Genomic DNA, 25,925 nt, shown 5'->3' with positions numbered 1-25,925 from the left:
CTAGATAAATCAAGGATGTATATGAGTAACACTTTCTTAAGGTGATTTGCAGATCTAAGCTGGACTCCTAGACCTGCCAAGATGGTGTTAGCTGGTTTAGCTGGTTAGCCAGCTGGTCTCCCAGTCTGACCATTACATCAGCTTAACCAGCCCGGCTTGAGAGACAACAACCCCTAAAAGGCTGGTTTAAGATTTCTGTTTTCAATAGGGTCATAAATAAAATTAAAATCTGACATTTTTAGGAGGAAAACTATTGTGATGTTTACCTTTTAAAGCATTATTTACATACTATTTGGGTATTTATTGATTTTTTTAATTAGCTTTTTTTTTTTTTTTTTAATTATATTTTTAGCTTAAGTTGTGATTTTGTCATTTTTGTATTTTTTATATTTCTTTACATGTTTAATTAAATTTTTAGTAATTTTAGTACTTCAACTTATATAACCGATTGTTGCAGCAGCTGTCCGGGTGGCTGGTCTCAGACGTTCTTGGAGGTGAAGATGCTGGATGTGGAGGTCCTGGGCTGGTGTGGTTACACGTGGTCTGCGTTTGTGAGGCCAGTTGGATGTACTGCCAAATTCTCTGAAACGCCTTTGGAGACGGCTTATGGTATAGAAATGAACATTAAATTCACGGGCAACAGCTCTGGTGGACATTCCTGCAGTCAGCATGCCAAATGTAAACTCCCTCAAAACTTGCGACATCTGTGGCATTGTGCTGTGTGATAAAACTGCACATTTTAGAGTGGCCTTTTATTGTGGCCAGCCTAAGGCACACCTGTGCAATAATCATGCTGTCTAATCAGCATCTTGATATGCCACAGCTTTGAGGTGGATGGATTATCTCGGCAAAGGAGAAGTGCTCACTAACACAGATTTAGACAGATTTGTGAACAATATTTGAGAGAAATAGGCCTTTTGTGTACATAGAAAAAGTCTTAGATCTTTGAGTTCAGCTCATGAAAAATGGGGGCAAAAACAAAAGTGTTGCGTTTATAATTTTGTTCAGTGTATATAGAACACACTTTTTAGAGTAATTACTTATTCAAAACAAGTACCTACTCAAGAGAGCATGCAATTTCGGAAGTAGCCACAGTCTTAATTTATTCCTGCGTCATGAATATGATCAGACCTCTGAATGAAAGAGCTTTGCGTACAGGCAGCTCAGTGATTCAGCATTGGATTAGCTGTACTATGCTGCTGATCCTCTGTTTATACAGTTCATTGTGCATGCAGTGCTGCTTTTAGTCCTTTCCAAAGTTTTGCTGTGCCATATAGAACCTGTTGCCATGCAACTAGACCGTGTTCACTGTGCAGAGAACTGATTGTAACATTTTAGTGTTCTCTTGAGTGGGAATTTCCTGTGGTAGTACTGCTTGAACTCAAAACTAAATCCACCTGGAATCCAGATTTATTTGAGATTATTTTAATAGATGTGCAAGGGACCATGGGAGTTGGTGTGGAGAAGGAAGAATTATTATATGACTGAGGTGAGACTCTTTTTATCTTTGTGATTGCCAGGTTTATGCTGCATGCTGCAACTTGCTCCCCTAAGAAGTGCACTAATATTTTCACCACCAGGGGGCACTAGGCACAAAATACGAGTAAAGGTGAAGTCAGTAACATTTTATTCATAAAAAAAGATTGTAAGACTTTAAAATATTTTAAATCATATACAATCGCATGAGATAACCTACAGTGGTTTACACATTGTAAAAACATTTATATGATCAATAAGTTATGGCAACATATGTTTTTACATTGCGTTAACTCATCAAAATAAGTTAAGCAATTTTCAACTTTTTTATAAGTTATACAAGATTCAACTCATTTTTAAGTAGTTTTAATGTAATTTAAGTTATATAATTTAAGGTATATGCCTGATGAAGGTCGTGAGACCGAAACGTTGCTAATAAAGAGTTGTTGATGCAAGTACGGATAGTGTGCGGGATTTCTTTGTTTTTTGTTTATTACTTGACCTACCTACATGGTCTTTTTTTCCCACACACCTATCACCTGCAGGTGTGCGATGGTGTTTGCGCTCTAATGTAATTTAAGTTGAAATGACTTAAACATCCAAGTTGATTGTGCTTAATTTAAGGCAGCAACTTTTTTTTTTCCAGTCTCCATTTTCTACCAAGGGTTCTCTTCTCTCTCATTTTAGCATTTCCTGTTCTGTTCTATTTATTCGTCTTTTCTTCTTACACTCTCTTCTGTATGCGGCTATCTCCTGTCTTTTGTCTCCGTAAAGGCCAATTTCCTCACTTGGTTTGATTTGGTTTAGTGGGCTCTCAGCTATTGTTCTGATCCACTGACCTTTCCTTCAGTGGAAGCACAATTAAATAAGACTGTGGGCACACATGTCAGGAATATCTCTCTCTGAACGGCAGTTATTTTGATTAAATATGCCCTCCATCAGAATTTAAGGGCATTAGTACTTACCCCGGTGTGACAGGACCACCTCAAAACCCTCAGCGATTTCAGGCACTTTCCTGAGCAGAACCTCTGAAGCGGGTAATATTATTCTGGATCTGGCCACTGGAAAATTGCCCTTTACTGCCTTTCTTGCCGAGGGAAATAAACCGTTTCATTTTACTTCAACCAGACTCAACTTTACATATTTAGAATCACTTTGATTGTGTGACTGACATGATATGTGCTTAATCTATACAGACTGTGGCGAGAGATTTATATGCTAAAATGTCTAATAAAACACACCTGCACCTGAAGCATAACATTCCTGGATTCATTTCTGTTTTGCTCTCTTATCGAGGACCACATTTTATTGCTTTTATGCCTCAGTGAAGCCAGAGTTTGAATTGTGTCAAATAAAAAAATCTATTTTGCTTTAGTGTTGCATATCACAAACCATAAAATTAGAACTTAATTAACACACAATCCTGCTAAATGATTATTACATTTGCACATCATAAGAAATATCCAATTGCCAGATGATGTTTAACTGACCAAATCCATATTTTACAATACATTTGGTAACTTTCACTATAAGAAAAATACCTGCAAGTATTTAATTTGCGAACTTAGAGATTTTATATAGAAAATCTATTTGAGATCACTGATTAAAAGCTACATATTTCTCCAAACTTACTTAATTTATTTAATTCATGATGTTCTGGGGGTCCCCAACTGTAACTCTTATCCGGGACCGGGACCGGGAACCTGTCAGTTCCAAACACTTTCAGTCTAGATAATGCTTTAAAACAAATCTTTTGAGCTGTGCTGCAAGTCGTACTTGTGCAATCTTTGCCTGTCTGTGTGGAGGATTTTTTATGCCATCATGAATAAGGTAATTGGTAAAATGTTGGTAACGATTGCCATGTGACTGCATAGTGGTTGCATCATGTCATTGTTCAACGACTTCACCTTCGATTTAAAACAAATGCAAACAACAACTTTCAGGGAAATGCAATGATGTGCTCGATTTACAAAATGTTCATGGTCAGCACAGCAGGGTGAGCACAAAATGATTTTAAGACCAGGAATTACTAATTATTATGATGATGTTTTGAAGTTGTCAAGTGCTTCTGTGTGAGTACTAGTTTGTGTGTGAGAGACAGCTTGCGGAGGAGTATAATTATGTATTGATTACATTGTGATCTATTCTTGTCTTATTTGACTTCAAAATTGCCTACAATCATGCTCTCCCTCACAATAACCTCTCGCTCTCTATTCCCCACACTTTGACAGTTCTTCCTGTTTTCTCCCTTATACTTTCTAACATTCGCTATTTGCCTTTTTCAAATAAATATCATGATTAGCACTGAAATAAGATGAGAAATGCTCAAACTATGACTATGACAAGACATTATAACCATGCTTTATCCTTCACTCGTGCCAGTTTACTGGCTGTTTCAGGAGTCAGGTGCCAGGGCAATATATTTCCTAATGTCTTTAATCAGATGCTGGGTCTAGTAAATCTACTAAACATTTTTAGAGCATATGGAATTTATAGCCAATCAATCAATAAATTATGATTAATTGCATTACATTTTATAAAAGGTAAATAATAGGCCTATGTGTAATTATTAGATTCAGCACTTTATGGACTTACTCTCACATGTGTAAATATGTTTCCATTCAATGTTTCATATGTTGATCTTTCAGGTCCATGATGAGAAAATTTCATCAAACAACGAATGCAAATGGCTTTTGTTAAACATGTTGCCTGGGTTTAATTTATAAATAAATTACTTTTGAAGAGGAATTTATTTAATTCTCCAAAATTTACTCAAGAATGAGTGCAAAAAAACAACTTTTTTTAAATGTTCCAAACTGTTTTTATTAAACTCACAGAACAGAATGAAACATCATAATATCGACTGTAGCCTAATAAATGCATTAATGGCGTTAGAAAAATCCATAACATTAAGCATATTTAATTAATCACAGACAGCCCTAGTAGACATACAAGGTAACCCTTCATAATCTATTATTAGATCAATAGCGCTCAACTCAACAATTAATGCACTCAACATTTATTATCAGCCCCTCTGGCCATTTTTGTAGACTTTGCGGTATCCAAGGCGCCTGTTGCCTGAACAAAATTCAGGAATAATTTTCAGAACATATATATTTTTTTTTTGATAAAGAGTTTATGACAAAGAAGGAAACAAGGCGACCAGATCAATATACGACCCTGGATCAATATAACAGTCTCCACCATAGCTGTTATTAGTTTTTTTAATGCGAGTAATCTGAATGAACCTTTCACACTAATCAACTTTTCAGACTAATGAGGAAACTAGGCCTGTTTAACAGACACGGTGTTAATTACAAAGTATGGTATATTTAAAAATAGAGGGTGTGAAATGCTGGTAGAAATTCCTTCCAGTGATGGCACGAGTAAACAAATTATTTATTTTACTATACTGTAGAAAACTGGAAAGTAGTTAAAAGTTCTTGGCTTAAAAATGGATCAGATGATTAAATTTAAAATGACAGCAATATCAAAAGCACACACTTCTGTGCCCACACCCAGAGAGCACGGGGAAATTAATGACACAAAACTAATTAAGACATTTAGATATTTTTGGAATGGGAAAAAAGTGTTATTACATCAGAAGCATTTACTCTCAAAAATGAGATTGAAACTGTGGTCTGGTGTCATTCAGAGCAACACTCTCAGAAAAAAAGGTACGAAAGCTGTCACTGGGGCTGTACCTTTTTAAAAGGTACATTTTTGTACCTAAAGGGTGCATATTGGTACCTTAATGGTACATATTAGTACCTAAAAGGGACAAATTAGTACCTAAAAGGGACAAATTAGTACCTAAAAGGAACAAATTAGTACCTAAAAGGAACAAAAGTGTACCTTTTGAAAAGGTACAGCCCCAGTGACAGCTTTCGTACTGTACCTTTTTTTCTGAGAGTGAAACTGCTCCAGACTTTTTCTCATGTAATTATTTCTCCCTCAGTTTCTGCTTCTATTATGATATCTATACTTTTCTCCTGTACTTCCCGTGCTGTAGAATGAAAACAGAGGCACGCACTTACTTTACTTTACTTTGTCTTTTTTTCCCCCTTTTTTAATATATTTTAACATTGTAAATTTGATTCATTTTTATTTTACTATCTTTTTTAATTCATTAAAGTGCCCCTATTCTGCTTTTTCAAATATTACCTTTCATGCAGTGTGCATATAGCTGTTGTGAATGTAAAAGTTCTGCAAAGTTTTAAAGATCAAAGTGCACGACAAATAAAGTTATTGCCGATGCCACCTAAAAGAAAGAATCGATTCTGAACTGCCGAGATGAGTCGTCAGCATTTCTGTTTCTGACATGCTCTGTAAACGGTAGACCAATCACAACAGACCAGGCCATCTAACCAATCAGAGCAGAGAAAGCTTTTGGAAAGGAGGGGTTTAGAGAGACTGGATCTTCAAATGAACCATTTTCAGACACTGTGAGAAAAGAGGTGATGTGCAGTGTATATTATGAGAAAATTAAAGTGTTTTTTGACCTTGGATGCATGTAAACCTATTGTTTAACAAAATTAGGATCCTTTAATGGCTAGTATACTAGTTTACAAATTTGTCTATAATTGCTGTGTCAGCCATGTTTCATCGGGTCTAAATCAGGACACAATGGCAGAGATGAAGTATTGTGTGCTTGGAAAAACAGGTTGTTTATGTAAATAGGAGATATCTTACACCCTCTATAGTGAAACAGAGAGGACATCCACTAACAGATACAAAATAGCAAATTGTCTATGAAACATATACCTAGTCTCGGTCATCTGTTGCAGGAAAACTTCTGATATATTAAAAAAACACCATGGTGAAAAAAGCAACACAAACTTAAAGAATTACCAGTTTTTTTGTAATTGCCACTATGGTTAGCATGCAGCATTCTAACACTTTTTTAAATAGCATTGGCTAGCAAACTATTCTTACTATTACAGAATATAGAATTTATATACGATATGAAATATTTCTAGCCTGGTTAAAACCAGACCATTCTCAGTTGTAACTGAGTTATGGTCTGGCAAAGCTCCATAGACAAATCATTTCCAAAGGGGCGTCACCAATGGACGTCACTCAAATGCCTCTCTTGTAAAGCCATATGCTGCGTCCCAATTCGCCTAAGTTACACTACGCCATAAAAGTATGTACTCTTTTTGTGAAGAAAAGGTATTTACTTTTGACTGTGTAGCAAAAAAGTAGGCAAGCATTGGGACATACTACTTCGTCATCTTTATCGGACGGATCTGTCGCGTGCATCCTGTCACTTAAACTGCACTGTCAATCATCGTATCACAGTTAAAATCCTCTATTAAATCTAATTTAATTTCCTACCGTTTCGTAGAGAAATGTAGTAGCACGTTCATCTGCCAGTGGGTCTTTCATGGAGACTGTCCTCATGTGTTTGCAATTTGAATATAATAATGCATTTAAAAGTTGAACGGACGTCGCTCAAATGCCATAGGATAGACCTAAAACCAATCAGAGTGATTGTCATTGTGTAAAGCCCGCCTCAACGTTTCTGATTGGTGCCGCGATTTCTCGGCATGGGGAAATGGACTTGAATGAGCTCTTTGCCAGACTTACTTGCAGAGCAAATCTAAATTTGCCGGAAGTTCTCTGGGTTTTCCCAGGCTAAAATATTTCCATATGTATAGAATATTTTGAAAGACCCACTCTTACCTTCAACACTAGAGTTGCGTTCACACCATGTCAGAATTACCATGAGATTGCGACTTGCAAAAAACGTCCTCGCAGAACTTGTAAATAAAACATTTCTGAGAACTCTGACTTGTACCACCTGACCACTGCAACATCATGCAGAAACACTCAAAATGTAATTTCAGCAGTAAACTGTAGTTAAGCCTTTATTTTGTAATATTCCTATAATTGACTTCGCCACCTTGGAATTATAAGGTTCTATCTGCATTCTGACTGGTTTTGAGATATTGAGCTTTAAAGTTTTTGCATTCCATTCGACTGTGTAGAAAGAACCTTTTTATTTTCTAAATAAAAAGTTCCAAAATGTACACAACTTAAAAAACAACATCACATAATGTAAAGAAGTGGTCACAGAATAAGAATATGTGAATAACTAAATTTTTACAAAAATGTAAGATAGAACCTTATAATTCCAAGGGGACGTATTGTTAATGTCTTAGTAAGACAAGTAATCTGAAACAAAAACTAAACTCATGCAATGCAGTTTAATGTAGCTAACTAGCTATAACAAAGCTGTCCCACTAAATATAGTATAGGCTAAGTTTATCAAAGTCAGCATGGAACAGAAATTGTGATCATCTTTTCTTCCCTATTTCAAGTAAATATCAGAGCCACTCAAAAAAGGGAGATCTGATACGATCAGTGTACCACAGGGGAGAGAAAAAGAGAGGGAAACAAGAGGACTAAGATGATTATTTTATATCATCTTACATTAAATGGAACCAAATCACAAAAGCCCTGACAGGGGTGAGCTGACAGTGTCAGTCATTATGACACTGCGGTGTGAATGATCCTGACAATGTTTTTTCTTTCTTTTGCATTCTATCAATAGGTCTCATCTGTGTCAGGATAATAATATGTCACGGTCATCCTTTATACACTAATATATTATACACCCGATCTTAACAGCTATTATACAAGTGATGTGTGTAAGTGCATCCAGGACAAAGGATGTTCAAAAAACACGTCCTAGTTGGAAGAATTTTGTTCGGTTGCTTTTATATAATGTTGCTGTCAGACTACATTGTAAGTTATTAGTTATGTAGGCCTGATGCATGCTTGCTATAGGCCTATATCTTGTACACAGTTGAGTGGTCCAGCATTTTAAAATCAGATGCATTTGGTGCATGTTTACTTCTTTTTTGTACCCACTTTATATTTTATTAAAATGTGGGAATTTTCTGAACTCCTCTCATGTCCGTTGTTGTTTCTATCTTCTGTTGTTTTAATTGGGATTATCTTCTTTGAGTAGTTCTTGCAAGCAATGGCATAAATATGAGTTCACAAAATAAACAAGAATCGGCACACTGCCACTTCTGTCCCCAAGGATTTATTCAAATGAACAACGTTTCGACCCAAAGGGTCTTCGTCAGGCCTGACGAAGACCCTTTGGGTTGAAACGTTGTTCATTTTAATCAATCATTGGGAGCAGAAGTGGCAGTGTGCCGATTCTTGTTTATTTTGAGTTTGATGCTTCATTTGATCGAGCACCTGCCAAAAGTTTTTTTGGATGTGCTCACAATTTCTGGAGTGCTGCCACCTAACGGAACAACTAATTAGTGCAATCAATTCAGGCACATGCAATGATAAAAAAAATTTTTTTTCTAGTTTCAGGTGAAAGTACGGAGCCTTGCCACATGACGTCATGAAATATGATGATATTGTGACCACGAATTAAGAATTCCTTCCCACGACTTATTCATTTGTTAACTTTTTTGGGGGGATGGGGGGTGTAAATCGTGGCTGGAAGTAATGTGATTGGCAGCTGTCACTATTACGGTTGCGTCAGCACCAAGCCGTCAAACGTCGACACAGACGGCCCGTGTGAATGCAGTGTATGGGCTCGTTCACACAGAACGCGGGCAGTGGAATGGGGAAAAACACAAGGTCTCCAGACATTTTTTTTATATGCTGAACGGATTTTAACTTGAGCGCCGCATTTTTAGAACGCCGTGTCATGCGCGAGACGCTGCAAAAGACGCAAGACGTGAGTTATTGCAATGGTTATTCGTCCATCTAGCTTGTGTTTAAATAGAAAAACAATGTGAAAGTAGCGGACTGGAATGGAAAAACGGCCCCTAAGGGTATAAGGGGGAGGGGCATTCTCACAGAAAGCATTTGATTGGACAACAATTTGTGTAGTGCAGGATGAGTAATCAATACTTTGCTTAGATATTCCTGAAGAAAAGAATGCAAAAAAAGCTACTTTTTCTGTTAAAAGACATTTTTTAGAAGTACACTACCTTACAGCTAATAGACATGAACTAAAAATCACAGAACTCCAATGTGGTTTTTAAATGGCACAGTCACTTGTTGTCAAATTACACCCACCTGTGGAGTTTGACTCACATGTTAAATTCGGTTCTCTGTAATGTAGCAGTGACTCCAAACTTTCATAATGCCCATAATCCAGCACAGTTCTCGTGAATTACCGTCACTTGTAAACTTCGAGCTCATTTACCAGTTCTCATTAATGGATTATTTGACATTTAATTCAGGCACGGCAGGCACTAAGACTCCCAACCTGCCCTTCAGGATGGCCTCTGCTCCACCTTGCTGTGCCTTGTTTCCGTGGTTACTTCTAGGTCTGCACGGCGCTTACACAATCCTTTTAATCTATTTTTGTGTACCGCTGAGAGTGTGGACACCCACTTTCCGCATGAAGCATGGAAGAGTCATCCGCCCTGGTTAAACAGACCAGCATGGGGCTTATTCCCACCGCGGGATTTTAAAAAACAATGACTACCAGCTGAATGTTTATATCACGAGGAACTCATCATATCAGCTGGAGATCTTTTCAGAACATTCTTCTTCACAGCCCAAGGTTATGAAGACGTCTTGATCTGAATTTCCTGTCAAGTGACGCTATATAGAACACAAATTGCCCTCATTTCCTCTACTTTTTCTTGTGTTCTCATTTGGGCTTGGACAGCTGTGTTTATATGGGGCAGAAAGAGACAGTTGTCTAACGGAGGGTTAGAGCGGGGAATTGAATGATTTGATGGTATATCTGCTTGTGGATGGTGCCTTATTCATTCCTGCTGACAAACGAGACAACTATAAAGAAACAGTTCACCCAAAATTAAAGTTCTGTAGTCATTACTCATCCTTAAAATCATCATTTTGTGCTTTTTGGGGCCCCTGGTCTCTATGAACTGACATTGTATGCCATATGGGTTTAGAACGACATCAGGGTGAGTAAATAATGACGAATTTTCATTTTGAAGAGCTATTTATTTGATGATTAGAGATGTAGTTCACCACCTGTAGCTCCTTGGGGCACCGATTTGTACATCACAGGATACATGGTGTCTCGAGTCTATTCATGATTCATAGATATGAATCAGTGTTCAGCTCAAAAGGGTGTGAAAATTATGGAGGGCTTTTCAGAATGTCATCCTATGATTGTTATCATCATCGTAAACATGCAGTAGGGCTATTTCCATGGATTGTGGAGACTTATGGGAACGCTTAGTTTTTTTTTCTTTTTTGATTGCAATTTAAATTCCTGCCTTATGAAATTCACATTTATTATGAAGAACTTTCAATGATTGTATATATATACGCTATTGTTCAAAATTTTGGGGTCGGAATGATTTTTGAAAGTCTCATGCTCTAAAGGACTGCATTTATTTGATCAAAAATAGTACAAACTAAAAACAGCATTTTGCAGCAATTTTAAAAAGTGCTTCATATATTAGTATATTGTAAAATGTAATTTATTCCTGAGATGGCAAAGCTGAATTTTCAGCATCATTACTCCAGTCTTCAGTTTCACACGATGCTTCAGAAATCAGTCTAATATGCTGATTTTGCAATGTTCAAATCATTTTTTCCTCAGGATTCTTTGATGAAAATTGATGATTGATGAGCATTTATTTGAAATAGAAATATAATTATTTTGTAACTTTATAAATGACTTTACTATCACTTTTGATCAATTTAATGTCCTTGCTGAATAAAAGTATTCATTTAATTTAAAAAGAAATCTTACTGACCCCAAACTTTTATACAGTAGTATATATATCAATAGTATTTGTACAATTTAAGCAGGAATACACATACAATGTGACAGATGCACTGATGATCCTGTACAACAACAGCAATACTCATTCCATAAGTCTCTTTACACTGATTCTTTGAAGCACATTTACTATAATCCACCGAAGACAATACCCACAATCCCCCCATGCTATGCAGTTTTATTATCAGTCACTGTTGAGCACATGTACACATTTTGTGAATCACACTTGCAACAAAACTAAATTGGCAGACCGTGTGCACGATGGCAAATAAATGCATCCACTGATTTTGGCAAATGTATATACACCCCCAATAACTGACGCATTTTCCTCTTTGTATGAAGCCACATGATTAACTTCTTAACGTCATTTGTTCTACCTAACAGAGTTTAAAGGTGATTTAGGTAAGAAAATGAGATTTCTGATTAACAGACCACTCTTTCACTTGCTATGTTTGCATGGTTTTACAGGGCTTAAAAATTCGTAATAAACAATCTCACCATGTGCACATTTAAGAGTCAAGGGCTGTGTTCAGAATAGCATAAGCATACTACCATACTTCTAGTAGACAACATATTTCTAGTTTATAGTATAGTAGTATTATATAATATAATATATGCATACTGTGTGCTTTGAATACAATAACATTTACTTTAATTTTTTATGTGCACAATAACTGTACACGAGATGATAACTGAATTGTACTTGTAGTAAACTATGTGTCAAAGTCAACAATGTAGAATGCAACTTAAAAAAAATAAGTGGTAACACTTTATTTTGATGGTCCACGTTGGACATTCTATTGACTGTAAGTAATGTTGCACCTACATTAGAATATTTGAAGACTGTCAGCTTTACTTTATTTTGATGCTCCCCAAACATTTTACTGACTATAAGTAACTTTGCAAGTACGTCAACTTATTCTATAACCCCTCATTCCAACCCTACCAGTCTACTAATACTCAACTAATACTCTAATGAGAGTTAGTTGACATGTAGGTGCAACGTTACTTATAGTCAATAGAATGTCTAAAGGGGATCATCAAAATAAAGCGCACCATAATGCATTCGATTTTTAAGAATAGTAGGCAATACACTGCTCAGTATGCAGTATGCTAGTATATCATTCCAAACATAGCTTGTGAACGCATTTGAATGCGTCAGCTTTCCCTTAAATTATGAAAAAAGCTGCCTCCAATGAAAAGTCCAATCTGCATATATTTTCAAAACAAACAAAACCTTAGAAATAAAAGATAAGAAAATCCATTTAAAAATAATCAAATCAACACAGATACCAATCACTTAAACACAGACGACTGCTATCTTCAATGTGGACGTTTTCACATATTTTATGCCTCTGGGCTATGAAATCAACAGTATTCTGTTATCTACTGTAGTGTTCAAGCAATCATTTTACAAGAACAAAAATGTTCGGTTAACTAAGGCATCAGAAGTTTTCCTCATTCCAGGTACATTCCAATAGTACATTCCAGTCTACGTCCATTCGTTCCTTTCGGTAATCCATTGTAATGTTCAATTTCCTTTGAGCATTCATTCGCTTGTCCTCAGATCATCCTGGTGTTTTTTAATCATCATTGTTTGAGTAATTTAATATCATCATGAATTTAGCCTTGCGCTGCAAAATGCGTTTGGTCTCAGGAGCGACAGAAGAGCAGTTTTTGAAAGACGTTCCTGAACTCCACGTTGAAGGCAGTGTAGATGATGGGGTTGACGGCACTGTTCACATAACCAAGCCATGTGACCACACTGATCAGCGTTGGCCCAATGTCACATGACTCGCACAGCGCCTTAGTCACATGGACCACAAAGAAAGGAGTCCAGCAGGCCAGAAAAACACCTGAGGAGGAGGAGATCAGTTAGAAATTGGGAGTTTATATTCTAACATTGGTACATGATTAAACAAGCTTCAGGCAGCAAAAAGAGCAACGTTCAGTTGCCCAATGTGTCTGTTTTGTTCTCTCTGGGCACCTTGGTGTGTCAGTTACCTTTTTATTCTACTTTTGTATTTTTTAATTTATACTACTGTGTTGCTGCAAGCTGATCTAACACCATGTTTTCAGTCTGTATAAGTTGTGAGGAGAACAACAATGGTGAACTATTAAAAACTGCTTTCACACTGCTTTCATTGCCTTGGAAACAGCCTTATATATTTAATATTTTACAGGACTTCTGTTAGAAAACCAATTGTCATGTATAGAAAAGCAATAATCCAAGAGCAGCAGGTGTCACATTAAGCCATAGAAAGTTTTTATACATTGCCGAGCTTGCCGTTCTAGCAGTGTCCTCATCATAATTGACATGGGTTTCGTTTCTGCTCATGCATTTATTCATGACTTCATTAAATATTTTTCACATAAATGAACATTCAAACACGCATTGTGTTCATTGATGTACACCTGCATAGTTTTGGTTTCAAAAACCTCAGATCATGGCAAGCCACTTTGAGTGTTTGAAAAGACCAGCATAGCAGCTCACCAGCATTTGTTTTGGAGTTCCCTAAAGGCACCCCAATCCTGCTCCTGGAGGGCCACTGTCCTGGAAAGTTCAGCTCCAACCCCAGTTAAACACACGTGAACCAGCTAATCAAGGTCTTACAAGGTAGAAATTTCCAGACAGGTGTGTTGAGGCAAGTTGGAGCTTGATAGTGGCCCTCCAGGACCGAGTTTGGACACCCCTGCCTAAAGGGATAATTCACTAAAAACTAAACTAAACTCTGTCTAATTTCAAATCATATGAACTTGTGGAACACAAGTGGAGATGTTTAGGAGAATGTTCATGATGCCCCCAAAATGTTTACAAACACAAGGGCAATTCGAAAAATATGCTAAAATTATCTTTTTGGATGTAGAACAACAGTAAATGGTTAAATGGTGAGTAAATGATTATAGAATTTATATTTTAGGGTGAAATAACAACTAAGCAAAATATCCCTGGTCAATAAAAAAAGATTTTAGAGACGATGATTTATTATTTGAAAATGTACTATTTATTTGCACTTTATCTGTAACGATAATTTATTTATATTAAATAATATATCATTTAGATTTTTAAACAGTATATTATAATTATTTTAGGGCTGTGAAACAATTAATCGTGATTAATCGCATCCAAAATAAAAGTTTGTGTTCACATAATATATGTGTGTGTACAGTGCATAATTATTTTGTATATATAAATACACACACATGCATGTATATATTTAAGAAATATTTGCTTAAATATACTGTATATATATTATATATAATTTGTTTTATAAATAAATATAAATATTTTATATATAAATAACAATTTTTTCTTAAATATTTACATGCATGTGTGTGTATTTATATATACAAAATAATTATGCACAGTACACACACATATATTATGTGAACACAAACTTTTATTTTGGATGCGATTAATCGCGATTAATCGTTTCACAGCCCTAAATTATTTATATTATATAATTTGCATTTTAAGCTGCATATTAAAATTATTTTAGTTTGTTGTATTTATTTGAAAGCTAGACTATGCAGTACCATTGTGCATGAGACAAATAAAAAAAAAAGTCATGAAAATCTACCTATGACATAGGTTAGGCTACAAAACCTGAATTAAACCTGAGCAAATATATTTTGAGAATTAATATTACATTTAAATAAATATATTTTTAATAATAAGCTTTAGTCAATATATGTTAATATGTTTATATTATTAATAATATATAAAAGAGATCATCATTTAAATATATATATTTTAATGATGATCTCTTGGTCTATTGTAGAGAAGTTGTTTACAAAAGTTTGATCTGAATTGATACTCACCCACAACCACGGGCAGCACCTTCATTGCCTTCCGCTCCCGTCCGCTCACCCTGTTGCTCTTGCTGTGGCGGCGTCCCGCGTGAGACTGATGGTTCTTCCCCACACCGTTCTCCCTGCCGCTCTCATCCTCTGTGGCCCGCTCAGGGTTCTCTGCGTCCGAAACACTGTCCATCTGAGTGGTCATGGGGTCACTCTCTGCTGCCGGCATCTGACCTTCTGCCTGCTCGTCTGTGGTAATGGTAACCGGACTGGCTGAGGAGACAGGAGTAGTCGGGGTAGTGGTGAGAGATGTCGGACTGAGACCTGCAGGCATGAGGTACACCACCTTCTCCCTCGCCCGTCCCTTCTCCTTCTGTAGAGCTGCTCCCAGACGCAAAGACAGGCTCCTACGCCCTCTGGGTGGCCGGCGGAGGTGCGAGCGGCTACGACCAGAGCTCCATCGCCTTAGTCCCCTGAACATCCAGTAGTACAAGAGGAGCATGACAGGGCAGGGGACGAAGAAGGAGCAGATGGAGGAGTAGACCACAAACTGGTTGTCCTCCAGCTTACACACGTGAGGGTTCCTGTTGGGAACCTGATTCAAGCCGAATATGACAGGACTGGCTACTCCAAAGGAAAGCACCCAGGTGGCTGTGATCAAGACCAACTGACGAACACTAAACTGGTTCCTGTTGTACTTCAGAGGGACCACCACTGCAATGTACCTGCAATAGAGATGCAGAGAAGGTTTAAGGCCCCAATATACTTCGCTTTTCACGTTCCACTTCATCTAGTGCACATTTGAGAAAGCCAGTCATTCAAAGTACACTCCATGAGCGCAGATTGATGCATTTGGCCCATGCACTACCTAGTAGACCTTTGTTTTAAACACTCAAATCTCTTGCGCATGTATTGTTGACATCAGAGGACTATGCTGATGATGTAAAATTACGTAATGCATAACACGGAAATGGAAAGAATACTTCAGGCTTTACTGGAATATAGTTTCCAGCATTGTTTTGGTCCCCATTGACGATCATTGTATGAACAAAAACAGTAGTTTCATTTTTGGGTGAACTATCCCCTTAAGACAGGATTGTAGACAAAGTGTTTTGACGTGTTCATATTGCACACAGAGTCAGTTGAGATTGATAAAACATTCTGCGTAAAATCATATTGACAGCTCCATAAAGCATGTTTTTTGTTCTTGTTTGTTAATCACAAAAACCCGCTGAGACAGTGGAGGATTCTAGTGCAATCATTTTAAATTGCATGAGACCTCATAAGTCTGATTCATCTTTTCAGTCATATTCATCATTTCGACCTAAACCTTTGTTTTCATCTTCAGAGACAAGCTCGCTTTTGTTTTAGAAGCCTATGCGTCAAAGACGGAGTGACCCTGTTTTGCCTTGGTCTGGGACCTCTTGAAGTTGTTTCATATTGTTAATGTGAAGCAGTGATGCTTGATGCGCTGTGTAAGTAATGAAATTCATTTGAAATTCAGTGGTTTCATTAGCATCCCTGGACACCCAAACACACATAACCACCGAGTTAAGATTCAGTGTGTGAGCGCTCAGAGAGGCATAGAACAGACCAGCTGAATGTTAAAAAATCATTACAAATTCATCCGAAACATTAGGGACCACCGTAAGAGATGAGTAGACAATCTGAATGCGCAAACTATTCTTTTGTTAAAATCTTTTATGCGATGTTGTTGCTTTGGTAAATCGCAATTGTGACATAAAAAGTCAAAATTATGAGATACTAAGAGATAAAAGGTTGAAGTTTTGCAATACCAACTCATAATTATGAGAGAACGGTCAGTTATAAGATACTAAGTCATAACTGATATAAAGTCATAACTACAGCAGAAAAAGTCAGAATTTTTTAATGATTAGTATCACATATTTTAACTTTTTATCATAATTATTACTTTTATCTCAGTTTTTACTTTTTGTCATAATTGTTTTTGCCAAAATTGTGACTTTATCTCGACTTTTCATATCATAATTATAACTTTTTATGCCACATTTATGACTTTTTATCTCATATTTTCAACATTTTGTCTCATAATTCCGACTTTTAATGTCAAAGCATAACTTTTTTATATGGATGAAATGGGCTTCCATAAAGGTGACATGTAGAAAGATAAAAAGTAAAGTGTTACTTACTTGTTCAATTTATACCCATAATATGCAAATTACTCTTTTATGAGCCACTCTTTATATTTGTTGTATTTATTGACAAATACAATTCCAACAGAACACACTGTAAATAATTTTTTACCCTGTTCATTCTATATATTTTTATCATTTCTGCAGCTTGCGTACATGCTGCCAATGCATTTGTAATGCTGACGAGTGACTGAGTCTCATTTCAAGCAAGTTTGAGTCAAAGTTTGTGCTATTTTTAGAAAGTGGTCGTGAGCAGGTGTGTGATTGTGTGTGGGCTGTGTCTCTCACCTGTCCACACTAATTGCACATAGATTCAGAATGGAAGCAGTGCAGAGCATCACATCCATAGTCATTAGGGCATCACAGATGTACATACTCAGGGTCCAAATTCCTCCCAGGAACTAAAACACAGCCACACACACACAAGCATAGACAGAGAAGTGTAAGACAACAGGACACACACACTCATCCATACCTGTCAGGGGCATCAACTGCATGCATGTTAAAGGAAAATAAATCAATAACGTGATTTTCTTAAATTAGTTTTAAATATAATTATTATTATTTATTTATTTTAAATATTAGCACAAAATACAGTGGGATATTAAAGAACATTCATAGTTTTCTCTTTATTTCTTGCATGCTTATAACAAAATTTTAATAATTTTGTAATTTCAATTTTAGATTTTATTTCTAAAGTGACTATAACATTCTGTCCAGGGACTATAGATTAAAAGTAGCCTTTGGCTAATTCACATTTACAGTCATGTTTATTATAAATAATAATACAATAAAAAAGGAATAAAATAAATAAATATATGCACAACATAAATACCAATACTCACTACTCAATTATAATACTAAATATAAAAATTTGAATATTATAATCAAGATTGTTTTTCAACATGGCAACAATTTTGAATAGGCTATTCTATAAAGTCAGATTCAAGGTCACATTCGTCATTAGGATCATATGGAAGAAGATGGTAGGTGTTTTTCACTCTATGGTCTTGATTGACTGCAATTGAATTCATTCAAAGCATTAACCAAATCCGTTGTTGATTCACTGACTAACCATACAATAAAGAGAAGAAGTCTCTGAGGGAAATCACTCACTGCATCAAGATTCACTTCACAGACACTCAAACTTCAAGGGCAGCAACTCAGATGTTAGAAATCTTTTCCTGAAGTACAAAGTGTACAATCTGTATGGCATGAAGTCAGCATGAAAAGAAAACTGACCCTGCATCTTAATAAGTGTTCCTTGGGTTATTGTGAACATTTCATTGATGCACAAATATTCCAAAGAAAAACAATTTGAATAACTTGAATAACTGCCTTTTAAATTACTTTCCTTTTGCAGTTGATGTCAAGCCATCTTATTTTTAACCTCATCCATGCAAACCTGTCACAGAGTCCATTTCACAGTCCAGATGCATAAAATCAAGCCAAAATGATGGCAAATGATGGCATACATTATTTTCCTCAATGAATTAAGTACAGGATGCAGTTTATGAGATCTACCGATAATCAGAAAGTTTAAACCTAACAACATATAAAAAAAAGCGGCCTTTGCGATTCGGAAGCCCGTTTCAAAGAAACAGTCGGGGGCCACTGAAGTCATTGAATCATTCAGTCAAACGATTGGTTCAAAACGGCTGATTCATTCAGGGACAAAGCAGAAGTGACTGAGGCTGAATCCAAAATCGCCCCCTATACCCTAGGGCATTATTCAAGGGAACATCCATTTGTAGGTATCCTAAACCATAGTGGACGTTATTGAGTGCACTCATCCAATCCCACATTGCACCGCAACAGCGAGTGTACAGCCAATGTACACTCAACGACCGTCCGAATTCGCTCCCTCGTTTTCATTCAGTTCTTCAAGTGAACTAGGGGGTGATTTCAGATTCAGCCTGTGTGAGTCGTCGAGTCATTCATTAGAACGATTTGTTCAAAAACGGGGATTCATTCAGTAACGAAACTGAAACTGTGTTGCTCGGAGACGCACAATGGCTCTACTGTTTGGAACTATTTTCATTGACAAAATAGAGGGAAAACAGACAATATTGTGTCTAAAATGTAAGTCACCTAATAGCCTATAAACTTATTGTTTACTGAATTTGTTGTATAAAATCAATATCACATTTGCAAACTTAGCTATATAAAAAATATGCTGATATTCGGGAAAACAGCACTTTGGCTAGTGTGATATTGCTTATAAATATTAAAAACAAGAACTTTTTTGAAGACTCTTTTTTTGCACCATATCTTGGTTTATGGAAGCATTTTTATAAATGTTGGTGCCATTTTTGCCTCAAGCCCTAGTTCATTTCCAATCCTGGTGTGTGCGCTGCGTGATGGTGGGGGGAGGGGCTTTTTTTCAAGAGCAAGCGGAGGCCCCTTCTGTTGCGAGGCCCGTTTCAAGTGAAACAAAGCATATGCCGCTACTACAACAGATGATCTGTGAACCATCGCCAGAGCTGTAGGCTTCATTTGAGCATTGCTGAGCTCACGTCCACGAGTTCAACAGCTTGTTTTCAGTTTCAATTATGTTAGAGAAGAAGTCTGGTTGTTTGGTACAATGTAGATATTTGAGTGACTCATTTATTGATTAAATTCTTATTCAGCTTAAACCTTCCGCTTGTCCGCAGTCATTACAAGTTCAACATCACCTGATTGACTCAGAAAGTTCTCAGAAACCCTGTAGCGCTCAATGCTTAATGTACCAGCGTCTTCTACTGAAATCTTTTCAACATTGATTCAAAAAAAGGACAGATTGGGGGACAATACACTCCATAACACCCAATTTGCCTTGAGCGAGTGAGGTTCACAAGCATCAGTAAATCAGTAGTCTGAGATATAGAGGAGGGGTTTAGACCGTCTACCGTCTGTCATCGGCACTCACCTCAGAGTAGACGTAGAGCGGGAGTACCAGCACGGCCAGCAGGAGGTCGGCCACGGCCAGACTGACGATGAAGTAGTTAGTTGCGGTTTTGAGGGAGCGTTCAGTGAACACACTGAGGCACACTAGGATGTTCCCCAAGATGATGATCAGGATGAGAGGCACGCCGCATATCAACGCAAAGTAGTTGTACCCCTCATGGGCCACCGCTGGGTCTATACTGGGTGTCACATTGGCCATGGTGCCCCGAAGTTCAGCTGCCAACCCGGATTCAACATCTGTAAGAGGGAAAGTTTGACACAGTGGGGGCTGTTTGTGGAGATGATTGGGATTTTGTGTGTGTATTGTATGCTAAAACGTGTTTGCGTTCTTGCCCATATGTTACGAAGAGAGGAATTATGACAAGAAGAAGCCGTAAATATGTACAAGCGCCCTCATTTCACAGTCATTTATATGCAGAGTGCTTGGAGATGCTGTCATATGTCTTTTTATTTTCGACAGTTACACACTCCCTCTCCATTTGTCATCTTTTTGCAAACACAATATTGTAATTTTATGGTGTAAATTTATTCTGATGTTTGCTTCACCTTGTTCGTTTTCATTCTAGGCAAAGTTCTTACCTTGAAACTGTCACGAACAGACAGGTCTGTTGGGGATTGTAGAGTTTGTAGACATGTCTGGCGTCTGAGAGAGTTCTAATCACATTCTGGAAGTGGCGATTCTCTCCGTCAAGGTACACACGGGCCATGTTGAAAGAATTAACACTTCATTCATGTGATCTGATAAGAGTTGAAAGAGAAGAAATGTGATAATTGAATTTTCTTTTATGCTTTATATAGGCATCATCAGCAATGCACATGGCGTAGATGTGATAATCAAGCTAAAAAGGAACGCAAGATGGAGTTTGACACCCTTGAATTACAGAAGATCTGTGAAGACTTCACATTTTGCTGTCACAAGGTTGTGTGGTTTCACGCACAAGCTAAAATGTGCCGTCACAGTAACTCGTTTTCTGGTCTGGTCCCATAACTGCAGGTTTAATAGCTGATTATATCATTGTGTCATTCTGGAATTAGTATTTAAAGAGGTGTAAGGGCATATAATATATATCATTAATAAAAATTTTGGGTCAATTCTGGGTTTCTTTATTCCCTATTAGACACGTTGAAGTATGGGATCAGAGGATGCTCTGCTTCTGTGATAACGGACTGTTTGAAATTCTCCCCTCTCGCAACAACAGGTGAAGGTTGCTATGACAACCTCCAGTGTGTGTGCGTGTGTGTGTGTGTGTGTACCACAATAAAGACGGGAGGCACTTGTGAGCATGTACATAAATAAAAACCCAATCAAACCGTTCCAGTTCACATCACCCTTTGGTAACTAATAGAAATGTTCAATTAGAGAAGTCTCCTCTCGGGTCGATGTTATCATTTCTTGCTTCTTCTCATAGTGGTCTAGTAGAGCTAGTCAGCGGGGTTGTGTGCCATTGCGGACTAAATTGAGAACGCCTTTTAAATTCAGATTTAATCTCTAAACATGATTCCTATTTGTAACTTTAATTTGAAATCAAGGAAGTAGAATTAAATTGAACAAAACTGGAAGAAATTCAAATAAAAAAATATGTAGTTCTTAAAATTATTACATTTATTATCAGCATGAATTACATGTGAGGTATTTATAGAAATATTAGATGGTAATGACACATTTTTTAAATGCCACCTCTAGGTAGTTAATATATATATGTATATTAAATTTAATACAATTACAATTATTATCCTAGATCAATATTAATCAATAGTATAATCGATTAATAGTCAATATTTATTTATTTTTTATTTAAAGGTTTCTGAAAACAATTTGGTGGACATTGTATGGTAGCTTGTTTCCACCACGGAATAACAAAAAAAAAAGTGGGCTTTTTATCTCACAATTCAGATTTTTTTCTTCTTCTTAAAATTGTGGTAATATCTCATAATTCAGACTTCATGGCTTTCAATTGCAAGTTTATGTAATATAACGTCGCAATTCTGAGAAATGTAGTCAGAATTCTGCGAAATAAAGTCAGAATTCTGAAAAATAATGTCACAATTCTGATAAATAAAGTCACAATTGTGAGACTCTCAATACTGAAAAACCCTCAATTCTGACTTTTTCACTCAATGGCGAGCAAAACAAGCTTCCATAACATTGTGTGATTTAATTTAATTTAATTCTACATATCAATTAATGATTATTAATTGTATTATTATATTGGCATTATTAGTCAGAATTATTTTTGTGATTATTTATGATTTGAAACAAGTTTTGTCATTGTGTTGAATTTTGAACTTTTTGAATTTTGAATTTTTCAGAAATTCCTCTTCCCGTCACTGTATTCAAAACTCTCATAAGAAAAGGTACAAAACCTATCACTTTCAAAAGGTACACCTTTGTACCTAAAGAGTGCATATTGGTACCTTAAAGGTACATATTTGTACCAAAAGTGTACATATCAGTACCTAAATGGTACATATTAGAACCTTTTTAAGGGTACCATCCCAGTGCTTTTGTACCAATTTTTCTGAGAGTGAACATGCTGTGGGTTGTGGCCAATTTCAATTCAAATTCACATTTATGATTTGAAAGTAAGTTTTGCTTTAACTGTCAGTTGATTTGTAGAAGTGTCAGATTAATATGCTGTTTAGTTTGTGTCCATGCGCCACAAAGTTTTCTCACTACATGGATCATGTAGCCCGTATTGTGCGGGTATTATCAGAAATCTAAAAAGCACTGTGTGATGACTCTTTAATCTCTCCCAAAGTACAAAGGTAAACAAACACAGCGTGCCACTGGCAGTTGTCAATCTGGTAATCTATCCTCATGCCTCTCGTACCTTGCGTTCTGCCTGTAAATGTCATCCTATGACATCCCTGGGTAATGGGAACAGCAGGGGAAAGAAGAAAAAGTCACTAACACACCCTGGTGTAAGTCTGTCAGACTGGAACGTTTCAGACAAGGCACATGGATAACAAAACCTGCAACAGCCATCTCATCCCTGTCCCAGAACGTCTCTCCCCGAGAGTCGTCAAAGCACAAATAGCTTCCATCTGTCTTGTTGCCAGAGGAGACCTAAAATAATTTCATTAGAAAGTTTAAAATGCCAATGTCACATTGACGTCCGCCCTAGAGCAGAAGGACTCGGAAGGTTGCATCTCATTACGTTCCACCTTTAAGCATGAACTGTTTGATTTTCCACATATGAGGCCAATATGAGACACTTTATTGGGATTAAGTTCGTGCAGAAAGGTCGTTTCATTACAGGTGGAATGATTTAAGAATTAGTCTCTTTAGCAGAAGCGCCATTTAGAGGCTTCACATTCTCTGACCTTCTGAGAACGTTTGTGTTCGGCACTTTCCAAGAGCACAGTACACATGTAAAAAATTATATGATCAGTAAGTTATGATAACATACGTTTTTAAATTTGCTTTAACTCATCAAAATAAGTTAAGCATTTTTAAGAATGTTATAGGTTATACAAGATTCAACTCGTAAATGACATCCAAGTTGATTGTACTTAAAAATTTAAGGCAGCAACTTTTTTTTTCAATGTACATGTACTTACCATAGTAATAATAACAGTCATTTATGCAAAATTACATGCAACTAACCCTCAACCGAATCCTAATCCTACCCTAACCCTAGATTAAGTACATGTTGTTAATTGATATTACTCAGTACTTAAATATATAATTACACTGTAACAACGACACCTTAAAATAAAGTGTAACCGTACATTTCTATTTCCAATGACTTCTCTTAAGAGCATTGGAATTGCAAACTCTGTATTAAGATGTTACATGTTAGATAATGCTACTATGAAAACTACCATGTTTTAAACAAAATTTCTGTATCCTATTCTGTCAGTACAGAATATTGATATTTAATTCATTATAGTAAGTAGATTATATAAATGAATTGATTTTTATAATCAAAATGGTAATATTTAGCTCTGTCCCACACTTTGCGTACAACCCTGTTAACATGAAATTTAGGGATATTCAAAGGACGTCCTCCTTTGTTTAAAAAAAAAAAAAACTATATATATAATGTTTTCTGTTAGGGAAATATGTATTTATGGCCATATGTTGCATTAATTTCTCTCTTACTATTGTTCTGGACTTCCGAACCATTACTGATTTCCCTTTCTCAGTTATGCTCAATTAAAAGCGTCTTTAGTATTGAGATATCGTCCTCACCTCCAATAAGGTTCCGTCACCAACGATGGCAGCCGGTTTTAATTATAGACAAGGAATTTCAGAGCAGCTACATTCCTCCAACGGGAACAATGAATAGTGATCAAGGTAATTACTGCCTTTCCTCTCTCTATTATAGTTATTTTTTCTAAGCTAATCAGAGAGCACCAGTCTTTTCGTAGGTGTTCAAAAACTATTGTACTGTCATTGTGATCATTCAGTCCAATAATAATGTTTGCATAGTATAAGTGTTGCCTTATTATTGAAGGTTTGTAAAGTGTCTTTTATTGATTTAATTATTTTTAAATTGCAGCAGAGAAAAGAAGACAGTGAACCTGAGGCATCTCACCTGTCAATGCCTCTCTATTTGAGCTGGTCATCTTTTTATGTCACGGTTCAGGAAAAAATCTTGACAGAAAGTGTTTTTCACCCTTAAATGGTTTGATTCATGAGACGTCTTGAGAGGCAACAGATCAGGTGATGGCCTGTGGCATTTCCTTTGTGTGGCTGGATGTCTTTTTGAAGATTTATAGCCATGAGACTCTACAGGAAAACACTGAGGGAGCAAGAGGAGAGATAAATGTGGAGATATTCACCGCGACAATAAAAGCTCCAGAGGGAGGCGAGGCAATGATCTGTGTTAAGGGAAGGGATGGCGTATTAAAGTATGTGCTTTTTGTGTGAAGAGAAAGTGTGAAAACAAGAGGATAAGGTCACAAGGTAGCAAATGGCTACATTTTTTTAACTGTGTGTGCGTGTGCCTGCGTGTGTGTGTCCTGGTAAACCCTACAAAATGTCTCCATGGAGGAAAACAGCTTATTAATCATACCAAGTCATGTTTTTTGAAAATGTAAAAATGCAGAAAGTTTTCTGTGATGGGTAGGTTTAGGGTTAGGGGACGGAATACACAGTTTGTATAGTATAAAAATCATTATGTCTATGAAAAGTACCCATGAAACATGAAAACACAACGTGTGTGTGTATAGGTTACAAAAATAATCTGCATTTAAGAATATTGCACTTCGAATCAAAATTAGAATTTAGTACTTTTTTAATTTATTACAGGTAGCTTTGAGCAAAGGGATCTATAATATCTGATGGAAGTTAGGCTATCTGTTAGCATTAGCATTCATCTCAATGGTACTTTTTGGCAGGCACATATGTGTCTGCTGTCTTTGTCAATGTTTTAGACATTCAGCTGAGCCATATATGTCATTTGACTCATCAGGATCCACAAGAAAATTATATCCCAATAAAGTTTGGGAAATTTAAAATAAAGTTTAAAAAAGAAGTTTCACGCAAGGGCGAAACATTTTCCCACACAGATTTTGCTGGTCTTGTGGATTTGCCATGTTAAGCAACAAGCTGCTTGGTTTTAAAATGACTTCTGTGTGAGCTGTGCGTCATGCATTGCTACACTATTGACAATGGACATTTTTTTGTCCTCAAAATTTTATCCAAAATTTGGCTAATGTGACCACACCTTAATGGTGTAGATATGGCATTCCAGCTAGGGATAGGCCATGCTTACCAGCCTAATTCTAGCACAGAGGCCATTGAAATGGTAGCCTTAACAATTGATAAAAAT

The 25,925-nt window shown here is 36.6% G+C and overlaps 1 protein-coding gene and 1 long non-coding RNA gene across 5 annotated transcripts in view; one reads left to right on the top strand and one right to left on the bottom strand.

Annotated features, from left to right (window-relative positions):
* Positions 1 to 1,167: 1,167 nt before the first annotated feature.
* On the top strand, positions 1,168 to 21,572 carry LOC311081288. The gene is made up of 3 exons (XR_014605850.1): positions 1,168 to 1,489; positions 20,712 to 20,837; positions 20,944 to 21,572. It is a non-coding gene; the product is annotated as an uncharacterized lncRNA (long non-coding RNA).
* Positions 10,428 to 25,925, bottom strand: part of drd4-rs (dopamine receptor D4 related sequence) — a 32,642-nt gene continuing 17,144 nt past the window's right edge. For 2 of the 4 annotated variants that reach the window (XM_084111758.1, XM_084111755.1), the window contains exons 2-6: positions 20,725 to 20,883; positions 20,108 to 20,382; positions 17,488 to 17,600; positions 15,047 to 15,750; positions 10,428 to 13,080 (exon numbers count right to left, since the gene is read on the bottom strand). In XM_084111758.1, coding sequence (XP_083967884.1) covers positions 12,878 to 13,080; positions 15,047 to 15,750; positions 17,488 to 17,600; positions 20,108 to 20,344 — 1,257 coding nt within the window. In that variant the 5' untranslated portion in view covers positions 20,345 to 20,382; positions 20,725 to 20,883 and the 3' untranslated portion in view covers positions 10,428 to 12,877. Of the gene's footprint in view, positions 13,081 to 15,046; positions 15,751 to 17,487; positions 17,601 to 20,107; positions 20,383 to 20,724; positions 20,884 to 24,686; positions 24,918 to 25,925 lie in introns of those variants that run through there. The other 2 variants (XM_084111757.1, XM_084111756.1) reach the window with 2 other exon arrangements.

This window comes from Abramis brama, assembly GCF_963993115.1.
Source record: "Abramis brama genome assembly, chromosome: 4".
Lineage (NCBI taxonomy): Eukaryota > Metazoa > Chordata > Actinopteri > Cypriniformes > Leuciscidae > Abramis > Abramis brama.
This window is presented reverse-complemented; position numbering and strand designations above follow the sequence as displayed.